Source organism: Capsicum annuum, chromosome 3, assembly GCF_002878395.1.
Source record: "Capsicum annuum cultivar UCD-10X-F1 chromosome 3, UCD10Xv1.1, whole genome shotgun sequence".
Lineage (NCBI taxonomy): Eukaryota > Viridiplantae > Streptophyta > Magnoliopsida > Solanales > Solanaceae > Capsicum > Capsicum annuum.
This window is the reverse complement of record NC_061113.1, coordinates 27069442-27081837: the sequence shown is the minus strand read 5'-3', so window position 1 is coordinate 27081837 and position 12396 is coordinate 27069442. Positions and strand designations below refer to the sequence as shown.

Below are 12396 nucleotides of genomic sequence, written 5' to 3'. Positions count from 1 at the left end.
TAAGGAAATTTTTTTAAATTTAATTAAAACCCCATTTTGGCACAGTCTTCTTCTATTTGGACTTGAACTTGAAATTGTAAAATATGTATAACCCTTAGCGTATGCTTCTTCATTAATTTTGGACTCGTTCTTAAGTTCTTTTTTAATCATAAATATCTTCTTGATTTACATTGAAACTCGTCAACCTTAACACAAATGGACCAACTTGAATGCTATTAATATGTCTCTAAAATTAAATGTCAATCTTTAGAACCTCTTAAAAAAATCACAACATATTGAATAAATAAATAAATATATCTTAAAAACCAATAAAAAGGAAAAATAGAATAGAGAAAAGCCAACATTTGCTAAGCTTACCATGTGCTAAAAGGATCAAACATGATTTTCATATTAGCCTTATGTACTAACAATAGATTTAGATTTTTTCCTAAAAAAAGGAGATATGTTTTTCTCTTTCTGATCACTCATTGTCATTCTTTCACTGTATTATTTTATATATCATTGTGAGTAAGAGTAAACTATTTTAGTTTTTGGTGCCTTATTTATTATTCCATCTGAATTTATATAGCACACTTTTCATTCTGATCCGTCGGAAAAAAAATATATTCATAGTAATTTAACTTTAAAATATCACTTTATCTTTACTAAATGATTTATAATTACATAAACATACTTTTCTTTTTAGTCAGTCACAAAAAGAATGACATATTTGTAATAATTTAATTTTATAATATTCAGTTTATCTTTAATGAAATAATTTACAATCACAATAAATATTTTATATCATATCCACTTTATCTTAATGAAATAATTTATAACCACATCAAATATTTTAGATCACAGTTTTTAAAAATCTTCTTAAACTATGGTCAAATCAAAGTAATCACAAAAATTGAATTTTTTTTACACGGTCATATAAATTGGTAGAGAAGAAGAGGAAGGAAGAACTAAAAAGGCACATGGGAATATTCAAGTACCGAGGGGGTAGGTGGGCAATACGGGTCGGGTCAAGGCAATGTCTCTGACTGGCTTAACCACACGTGTCAAAGTACAATTGCACGTGTTACTAAAGTGAAAGCTCAAACCCCTTTTCTCCTCTCCACAAAACTCCCCTTCTATTTTCTGCTTTTCCCCCTTTTCTTTTTATTTAATTTTACTTGACCTCTTGTTAGAAGTAATTATTATTTTAATTTATTTGATTAATTTATTTACATTAAAATCAAGAGAATTGTATTTATCATCTATTCTTATCTCTAATAAACAGTTGCTTAAGAAAAGTGTTATATATATATATATATAGTATTTTTTAAGGATTTTTTTTATCAACAAAGATCCCTTCAAATGAAATGGAGTGAGTAAATATAAATATTTTCTTATTTTCCGTTTTTTATTTAATTTTTTTTCCGCCATCAGAAACTCCGAAAAATCAACATGTCCCATTGATTCGAAACCCTCCAAAAACCTCCAAAACCCTAATCAGTAACTCCCAAATTTCAATTTTTCCTCCTCACTTCAGTTCAAATCTCCTCCATTTTCCATTTTCACTTGCTCAATTTCACCAATTTCCATTTAACCTCCACTCACCATTCACAAATTGGTACCAAAATGTCAGGTTCTGGAAGCTTCGCAGTGTCGCGGAGCCACAGCGGTGACCGATTTTACAACCCTCCTGCTATGCGTCGGCAACAACAACAACAGTTACAAAAGCAGCAACAGCAACAGCAACAACAGCAACAGCAGCAGCAGAAGCAGAGAGGAGTAGTAGTTAAAGCTGAAGCGGCGGCGGTGGCGGCGGAAGTGGGGAATAGGACGGATTTAGATGATGTGACTAGTACATTGTCGAAAATGCCCTCAGTAAGCTCGGTGGCGGCTTCGGCGTCGGTGCCAAGGTCGCCTCCGCTAAATATTACCAATTTGGACCGGTTGATGGAATCTGTTACTCCCTTTGTGCCCGCCCAGCATTTTTCTGAGGTATAAGAGTTTTTTTTTTTTTTTGAGTTATTTCATAGATATATGTTGATTCTATGAGTTTTAAGCTTATAGAGCTATTGATTTTTCAAAAAAACACAATCTCTTAGTGCTGCATTTTCGTTACACTTTGTGTTGCGTATTGGAGCGGAGTGGATATTGAGGATTCATATCAATTGAACTAAAGTTCGGGATTGGAGGGTAGTAATTGTAGTTTCATAGTTTTCAGGAAGTATTTTTCTGAGGTATAAAAGGGGTTTATACATTCAATTTTCTAAGTTATAAGCTAATACTACTAGTGATTTTTCAAAAAAACACAATCTTTTAGTGCTGCATTTTTGTCACACTTTCTCTTGCATATTGGAGCGGAATGGATATTGAGGATTCATATCAGCCGAATTGAACTGGATGAGGATTAAGGGTAGTAATTGTACTTCATATTTAGGAAGCAAATGTTGTTTGCTTTCTTTCATGATGTTCAAATTTCTCATTTTGAGGTATTAAAGGGGTTTATATATTCATTCTCCGAGTTATAAGCTAATACAGCTATTAATTTTTCAAAAAAAATAAAAAAATCTATTATTGCTAAAACAATCATCAAATGAGGCGAGATCTGCTTATAGATTTCAAGTTCTTATATTTGATTGCACTTTCTCTTGCATTTTTGGAACGGAGTGGATATTGAGGATTCATATCAACCCAACTGAATTGAGGATTCATATCAACCCAACTGAATTACTTTGGGATGAAGAGTAGTAGTTGTAGTTTCATAGTTAAGAAGCAAATGCTGTTTGTTTTGCTTTCGAGATTTTGAAACTTTTTGTTTTGATTTCACGATTTTATTTTTGTGTCACATTTCTGACATTTAGTGGTCAACTGCAATTTGATTTTTGAGTGGTATTGTTGGTTGCGTGATTTATTTGTTGTACTAAGAATGGAATAACATCAAGGTAAAGTATTTTTTGTTGTTTAATCATGCTTTGGATGGATAGGTGAATGTAAGAGGCCGTAGAACAAGGGAAGCAGAGCCAACTGTATATTATTGCCTCGGGGATCTTTGGGAAGCTTTTAGCGAGTGGAGTGTATATGGTGTGGGCGTACCAATATTGTTGAATGGGAAAGATTCAATTGTACAATATTATGTACCTTTCTTATCTGGCATCCAGTTGTACGTAGATCCATCAAAGCCGTCTTCACGGGTTAGGTAAGCCAACTTTTGATGTTCTTTTTCTTTGTTTGTGCTAATTCGTCTTTCTATTTGGTCTATGCTTATTTGCCATTTCTATTAATGCTTATTCTGCCTGCCAAATGCCATCTAAATTGGCGTCCACTTCAGCTATCCTTTTTAATTTTTCAATTTCTTAGTTCAGTTTGAGTGGATTAAATAAAAGACGAAAAAGTAGTTATGTTTGAGTGGACTACAGCATAGGATCACAAGCTTTTAACATGGAATGGATTAAGTTAATTGTTTCAATTGGCTAATTCCTTGGGATGTAGATATTAATTTCTTCTTCTTCTATGTTTATGCCATAAGATCTAATTTTATAAGTAATGGGAAAGACTCGCAGCCAATCTTACATATAAACGGGAGCCTCATATGGTGTACCAAGGAGGACAATAAAAGTAGGGGACTACTCCTCGGATGTACAAAATCTAGCTTTCCCCTTCAAAAACTCTCTTGCTTTTTAATCCCTTCATACTGTCCAGAGAGTGCTAATGGAGCAACACCGAAAGCCCAATCTCTTTTCTTCCTTTTTCTAAAGCCTCAATAGTGCATTCTTCATAGTTACCGACATGCTCTCATTGTATCCTGAACCATCTTATGATATCCGTCCATAGAAATGCTTATAATTGACAATGTAGTAAGAAATGATCCACATCCTGTCTGAGTCTGGACACATGAAACACCAATTAATATCTGTAATTCTCATCTTCCTCAAGTTTTTTTCCAGCTGTTAGAATCACACCGTTAGCTACATGGTATGATTGTTTCATTGCTGCATAATGCTCATAGAAATGAATCATTGCAATGGAATTACTCCAAAAGTAAAGCAGGAACCTTTGTTTTTTTTTTATTTCTTGTAGAAGTCACCCCCTTACTATACAACAAAATGCCCAGTGTAATCCCACAAGTGAAACCTGGGAGTGTAGGACTACCTTTGTGGGATAGAGAGATGGTTTTTGATAGAACCTCAACTCAATAAAGTGCAAGCAAAGAAGGAAAGAGACTTCAATAACTATACATGCCAAAATTTGGGGGTTGAGATGATTAGGCCCAAAAAAAGCTTGAGAGGGAATTGGATTCAAATGGAATCATGGATCTTATGAACTTGAAGTTCTGTTTGAGGCAATAACTACCATTTGATAAGCGATGCCTTTAAATAGAAGGGACGGTAGTTATATCATAAATTTGTTTAGGATAATGACTTATTCTTTTTGATAACTTAAATAGTTTACTAAATAGCATGTGATGTTTGCTTTTTCAAGGGGTAGTTTGATGTTTTATATTGTAGTCCATTATCATATTATCCATCTATGGTCTCTTAACTCTCAGATGGATACTCTCATGCGAGTTGAGGAAGTGCGACGTGTTAGTAGAAAATTGTATGATGCCTATTAAAGAAAAAGTTCAAAGCACAGATTCTATATTTGGTTGCATTCAATGAAGATCGTTTCGTTAGTTTTTCATTTTCTAGAAGTTGTGGATGTACTTAACCTTTAACATAGTTAAACAAGTGATTGTAAATTAAGTAATTCTCCTTAGTTAACCACAAGCGTATAGATGCGGATGTTAAGATGGTATCACATTAGATGGAACTTGGAAGGCACAATAAACACATGTACAGTAAAAAAAGATAAAAGTCACTTCTGAAAGTTTAGTGAATTTAGCAACAACAACATATGCAGTGAAATTCCACAAGTTATGGGGAGGGTGGTATGCAAAGGAAACATGTAATAATAAAATTGAAGTATAAGAAAGTTGGAGAAAAATATACTAATACCACTGATAAGGGAAACTAGACAGTGCGGCTGCCTACTTACTTCCTACCCTATTCTCGACCTTCATATTCTCTTATCTGGGGTCATGTTCTTGATAAGCTGCATATGTTTGAAGTCCTGTCTAATGACCTCTCTCAGTACTGACTCCGACCTTCCGTTGTTTTAAGTCCTTTGGCCTGCCTCTACCACTCCTTAGTTTCCCCATAAGTCAACCTTTCGGATCTCCTTACTGGGCCATCTCTTTTTCACATGCCCGAATCATCGGAGTCTCACTTCCTTCATTTGTCCACAACGGAAGCCACTCCTACAAGTTCTTGAATGTCTTCATTCCCAATTTTATCTTGCCTAACATGCCCACACGTCAATCTCAACATCCTTATTTCTGCTATTTTTATATTCTGGATGAGCGAGTTCTTCACCAAACAACAATTGGCCCTGTACAACATAGCTGGTCTAACAACCACTTTATACAACTTACCTTCAAGACTTGGTGACACATTCTTATCACGCAAGATACCAAATTTGAACCTCCATTTCATCCATCATGCTCCAATATGATGTGTGACATCCGTGCTGATCTCACCATTCCTTGCGTTATAGCCCAAGATACTTGATACTCTCTCCTGGAAATGACCTGAGTATTAATCCTCACTTTCACATTTGCCTCATGGGTAACATCATTAAACTTGCACTCTTAGTACTCTATCTTAGTCCTGCTCAACCCGAACCCTTTAGACTAAAGGGTTGATCTCTAAACCTCTAGCTTATCGTCAACGTCGCTGTGTGTTTGGTAAATCAATACTATGTCATCTGGACACCTCCCCTTAGATATGTCGCATCAATGCATCCATCATCTAGGCAATTAAAGTGCAACCCCATCACGACTGAAAGTGCTTCGAGTCCCCTCCTTGTCCTCACTCGTGTCTTGGCTCCATTATTCATTTCCTTAATGACCCTGATTTAAGTTCTGTGTATCCCTTATTTCAATTTTTTCTCGTAGGTCAATGAACATATTTAAGTTCCTCTTTCTCTCACGAAATGAATGACTTCTATAGTTGAGCTCTCCGACATGAATCCAAATTGGTTTTCGTTAATAAACACACTTTTCCTTAACCCTCATCCCCACCACCCTCTCCTATACTTTCATATTGTGGCCTATCAACTTTTTCATACTATGTCTTATCAGCTTGATACCTCTTTAGTTGTTCTAATTCTTAATATCACCATTGTTTTTGTACAACAAGATCGTTGTTCTCCATTTCCATTCTTGGGCATCTTTGACATGACGTTTAACAACCAGTCAACCACTCCATTCCTACACCGTACGCCCTCTTTCAATACAACAGTGGTGTCAGATCAGCATGTGCGCAACTCGACTGTTCCTCTAGATGCTTGCTTATTGAGATGGTTAAGTCTTATCAGGTGTAGGCTTCTAGAGGCATTGGTCGATTGGCATACCATGTTATAATGTTATTCAGTAGAGTCGAATGAGAGAGGAACTTAAGTAAACCAACCTTTTTTTGCTTAAAAAAACTAGCATCGGGTAGCTGATTGTTTGACAAATACAGTAACAACAACATTACCACGTGTAATCGCATAAGTGGGGTTTGGGAAAGGTAGAGTGTATGCAGACCTTACCTCTACCTTGAGAGGTAGAGCGACTCTATCCTGTTGACCTTTAGCTCAAAGCATATTAAAACAAATAGAAAAAGAAATAATGGAAGTGAAAATCATGGCAACATACTATAGAAAACATGATAAGCATGATGGTGGAGTCCAATCACCCAGATTGTAGGGTGGATCTCGAAAAGATGTGAAAGATCCCCCTCCAAGTCTCCATTTTGCAAGTTGATATCATGCATTCATTCGTAGATCTATTTACTTGATCGCATTTCTGGGCCTACGACCTCTTGCCTTATCGCCCGCCTCATGCAACCTCTTGAGATTGGTTAATAAAATATCGGAGAAATATTACTATTACTAGTATGGAAGAATGAGCAAGACAACGTTGTACTACTTACTAACCTTTTATCCTGATCTATGTCCTCCACAACCTCTCATCTAAGGTCATATCCTCGGTATACTACAACTACGTCATGTCCCTGTCTAATCATATCTCCCCAACACTTCTTCGTCCTACCTCTCCTGCAACCATCAATAGCTAATCTCGTATGCCTCCGCATTGGGCATCCATGCATCTTCTCTTCACATGCTCGAACTGTCTCAGCCTCGTTTCCTGCATCTTGTTCTTCACCGAAGTCATTCCTACCTTGTCTCAGATATCTTCATTTCTAATCCTGTCTCTTCTAGTATGCTCACACATCCGTCGCAACAGCCTTATTTTCGTGGCTTTCATCTTTTGAATATAGGAGTTCTTGACTACAACATGGTTGGTCTAACCACCATTCTTGTAGAACTTGCTTTTAGGTTTTGGTGGCACCTTATGGAATCGCAAATACAAAAGTTTTTTTATGAAGAGCGGACTTATCACGCAATATTTCAGATGCGAACATCCATTTCATCCCCCTACACCAATATGATGTGTGACATCATCATCAATCTCCCCGTTTCCTTGGATAATCGACTCAAGATACTCGAAATTTTCTTTCATTTTTGATGGTATGTGCATCAAACCTCACTTTGACGCTAGCCTCAGGCTCACACCATTGAACTTACACTCCATGTATTCAGTCTTGGTCCTACTCAACATGAACCCCTTGGACTCCAGGGTATGTCTCCAAACCTCCAGCTTAGCTTTATGACAACATGAACTATGTCATCCGCAAATAACATACACCTTGACACCTCACCTTGAGTTCTCTGCGTCAATTAATCTATCACCTAAGATAATAAAAACGGGGTAAGAGTTGATCCTTGGTGTAGTCCCATCATAACTAGGAGTGTACCGTTTCTCCACCCACATGTCCTTGATCGCCCTAGTGTATGCCACAAGTAATCCTCTAGCCTTCAAACATCTCCATAGAACCTCCCTAATAAATAAATAATCTATTACTATTAAATTTACCACGTACTGATTGGTTATATATACTTGCTGGTATCATCTTTATGACCAGCAATAGATTTATATTGGATATAATAATGCATCTGTGATCGTCATATCTTGGGGCTGCCTCTAGTGGTAGTTGAATTGATTTGGTCTAAATATCCAGTACGGATAAGCTTTATAATTATTGTAAAAAAAATGTAGTTCTTATATGTAACTTTTAATAAATGTAGTCTATTGTTTCTTCATAAATAATTAAGTGAAGATCTACGTGCTTTGCACGTATATAGGAAACTAGTACTAATAAAAACAGCAAAATACTAGTTTATATACTCACATTCCATTGCAGACCTTCATGTTTAACTTGATGTGCTGTTGAGTACTTGCATTTGCCCGTCCTCATTATCCCAAAAAGGCAAAAACGAAACCTTGTCTGTGTGAAAAGTCTCTCAGAAGCGAAGCTAGCAAGTAGCGTTGTTTCAGTGTTTTGCTCTCTCTTTATCATATTCACCACAAACTCAAACTTGTGTTGTTAATGAAATTAATATAAAGTATTATGATTAAAAAAATAGATAGTAGGAAATATGATCATATTGCTCTAGTTGAGGCTGTTGTTCAGATTCAATGTGAACTTGATGATTAGAATCTGCTCATTACTTGCTTTGTGGAGGAAGTTCTTGCAGAGCTATAAGTAACCAAGCAGCAGTAATCTCTGTTTAGCTGGCTCACTCCATCAACAAATCAAAGTTCCATTTTACCTTTGAATTAATTCGTGGTCAGCTGTGTATGCTGCTAGTAATTGCTGTTTTTTCTGCTGATACTTGTTAACCTTTAAAAAGTTATAATGAAACGATAAACATATTTTTGTTGCAACCACAATTTTTTTTTTAATCACAGTTGTGATGACTCATCTTCCACGTCATCTCGCTACTCATTTAAAACATTTTTACTCAATTGGGTAAACACTTGTTTGCCAAAGTAAATGCATGGTTCTCTTCTCCTTATTTTACTATCAATATCTTTCTCTGTGAAGGGTGTGCTATAAGGTGTGTTGGTCTTCACTCCACAGGCTTACCTGGATAGTTTATTGGGCGATTCCCTTGCTTGGTAAATGGTGGATGTGCTTTTTAGGGCATCCATCAGTTTCACAAGTTTTTGAACTAACTTCTGCAACTCATGTTGGTTCTGCTAATCCTTGTTATGAAACTAAACTTTTTGGTTTCAAGGCAAAATTTCATAGCGATGACTTTGGACTTCTTATCTGTTTGGCAATTCCATAGGCTAGTGAAATGGTTGATGTTAGAAATTTATGATCTATTTCATGATATTACCTTTTCATGGTAATGAAACACACATGCCAAATTAGTGCAGGATCCAATGTTCTGGGGTTTATTTTATTGTGATACCTGTGAGATGGGAACCTGAAGGAGCATCTGAAAATGGTTCAGCGAGAAACAGGGTTAGCTTCAGAAATTTAGAAATCCACTTTAGCTACTGAAGTGGCTAAAGTAAACACATTTGGTACATCTGCCATGTGTGACGGTGAGACTTGTTCTTTTAGTACTTCTCTGGACATGTTCTCCAGGAATAAGCTGTAAGTTGAGGAAGGAGCTTGTTAAAATATTATGTATTTTACTCATCTCATAAAAAATATTACTAATGTGTTTGGTTCAAGCAGAGTAACTGATTGCTACATGTTAACAGTCTGTTTTAGTTGTATGATTGTCTGGTTATTGTGAAAATTTCATTGGATATTTTAGGTAATGTTTCATTGTTTCACCTAAAGATAACTTGAATGTGGTGCGGCTTGATATTTAACATCTGTCCTACCTTGTATCTTGTGCTTGTTTTGTTTTTTCCAGGAGGCCTGGTGAAGAGGGTGATGCTGACTCATCAAGGGAAACCAGCAGTGGTGGAAGCAGTGACTGTGAAGTGGAGCGGCGATCAATATCCTCTTCTGATGGGTTGTGGAACCAGCATAGTCTTGTAAATCTAAATGTCCAGCGACTAGATAGACTATCATTGAGCGATAAGGCTGTCACGGGTCCATCGAGCGATGAAGCTGAAATTTCTAAGTCTCTTGGGCAACTCATGTTTGAGTATTTGGAGCATGAGCAACCACATAATCGAAGACCATTGGCGGACAAGGTACATCACTTGTTAGTGTTTGAAAGAAAAACACATCTTTATCCTAAATGAGTAATTTTGTTTTGCAATCTTCTCTTCTTTATCAGATAGCAGTTTTGGCATCTCAATTTCCAGAGCTGAAGAAGTGCAGGAGCTCTGATTTACTGCCTTCTAGTTGGATTTCTGTAGCTTGGTATGTTTACAATTCTACAGGAGTTAAAGTATTCTGCAGCATGATGAGGATATTTGAAGCTCTTACTTTGCATTTTAGTTTGCGACTGACACAGTCTATTATAGGTATCCGATATACAGAATACCCATGGGTCCTACATTGCGGGATCTGGATGCTTCTTTTCTAACCTTTCATTCTTTGTCCACACAATCAAGAGGTACTGTGTGCACAACAGACTTATGTATTTGTTTTATGCATGTGTAATTCTACTTCCCGGTGCTTATTCTGAAGTAATCTTTCTGTCATTTTCCCAGCTTTGAGCGCAGTCCAACCACGCTATCATGGTGCAACTGGTAGAAAAGTTCTCGGAAATGTAAACGCATGCTCAAGAATTTCTTTGCCAGTCTTTGGCCTTGCTGCATACAAACTGAAAAGCTCTATCTTGAGTCCATGTGGACCTCATGAATCCGAGCAAGAAAATTCTCTGTTGCAAGCTGCAGATAGTTGGCTTCGGCGCTTGCATGTTATCCTTCCTGATTACCAGTTTTTCCGTCTGCACTATTCTCCATGGAAATGACACAGCCGTTGGTGCTCCTAAGTTTTCTGCTGATCAGTGGGGAGAAGTTTAGATTGTCAGTTCGGTTGAACAGTTTTGAGATCTAATACCCCATACTCTGACACCACTTAAAGCTTGGTCAGGGATCCATATCTACATTAAACCTTCCATGTAAGGTTTTTGTTTCGAATTGAAGGAGCAAAAGTTCGGATAGGCCTGAGAACTCTCCAGGAGTGAGTCTATTATGTGACTCACAGCGGAAAAGTTGCTTCGTTGTACTTTATGATTGTTTCCTGAAATGTGGCAGGAATCCTCATCCCTTGTTACCCTGCCTGTTTTGCTTTGCTAGGGTGGCTAGAATGTTATAATATTCTGGTATGGCTAGGGATGTTGTCTTTGTTCAGTCAGGAGCAGAAGTTCTTGACAAGCGATATTGACGAAAAATTTGGAACCTGTATTTTGGTTTGCACATACAAATTGATAGAAATACTGCTTATAGTTTGTCAAGTTCATACAACCAATATGCTGCATTCTTGCAATCTCTTGATTTCTTTCCTTATAATAGCATCTTTAGATTCCACAGGCCTTGAGGATCCTCGGAATGTTGTGCAGTAACTCCATTTCGGAAGTGCTTGAATTTGGTCAATGATACCGAGTATTACTGAACTTCTATCGACGTTCATGCCAAGGGCTGCATATACAGCTGAATGATTTTCTGAGTATGTGTTCAAGGCAAATGAGCTGCTATTTAATAGTCTCGACTGAATTGATCTATGTACCCTGTGAATAGAAGCTAGAGAACCTTACTTTGAAGAAGAGTCTTGGTTCGAAGTGTATCCTTTGAATAGAAGCTAGAGAACCTTACTTTGAAGAAGAGTCTTGGTTCGAAGTATAGGGAGAGAAGGAGACCACTGAATCAGTTGGCTCAGCTCTGAACATTGAATGGTGGGAATTCATCTTCACAAGCGTAGTGCATGAGTGGTGCTTTTTCTTCGTAGCAGGAGAATCTAGTTCAATGACTATAATAGTAGGGAAGTAGGAACTGTAACAATGGTGAAGCTTTTGTTTCCTTTTTCTTTCAGGTGTGTGTGTGTGCATAAATCGTGTTCAACTTATAACTTTTTTCAAATAAATTCTGCTCGTCTCTCTGGGATAACCACAGTTGGAAGGAGTAGAACGAACAAACTTTTTACAGCGCAAAAAATAATATCAGGCATAGAAAACCTGGTGCCAATATGTTGTGTACTCCCTCTCCCAGTTACATAGAGCTATATTGCATGAACTTGACCAATATATTTTAAGATGTATTTTTTAATCATTAACTAGACAAATGTAACTTGTAATATTTTTCATATTATTTTCGAATAGCTAAATTAAAATTTAACATATTGAATTAATTTAATTCAATTTAACTTCAAAAATTAGTTAAATTTATGCTCGTGAAGTGAAACGAGCCCAGTGAAACAGAACGAAGTAGTATTAGAATAGATGCAAGACACTAATCCCAATATTATTAACTAGCAACATTGACTTATTTTTGGTTAAAATGTTGCTCTACAATATGATTTT

General features: G+C 36.7%; 1 protein-coding gene across 1 annotated transcript; it reads left to right on the top strand.

Annotated features, from left to right (window-relative positions):
- Positions 1–1104: 1104 nt before the first annotated feature.
- LOC107864069 lies at positions 1105–11334 on the top strand. Its single transcript, XM_016710329.2, has 6 exons — positions 1105–1971; positions 2961–3172; positions 9835–10120; positions 10207–10292; positions 10397–10488; positions 10586–11334. Exons 1-6 carry the CDS (start codon positions 1606–1608, stop codon positions 10846–10848), a joined length of 1305 nt encoding a protein of 434 aa, XP_016565815.2. The 5' UTR covers positions 1105–1605; the 3' UTR covers positions 10849–11334.
- Positions 11335–12396: the final 1062 nt, after the last annotated feature.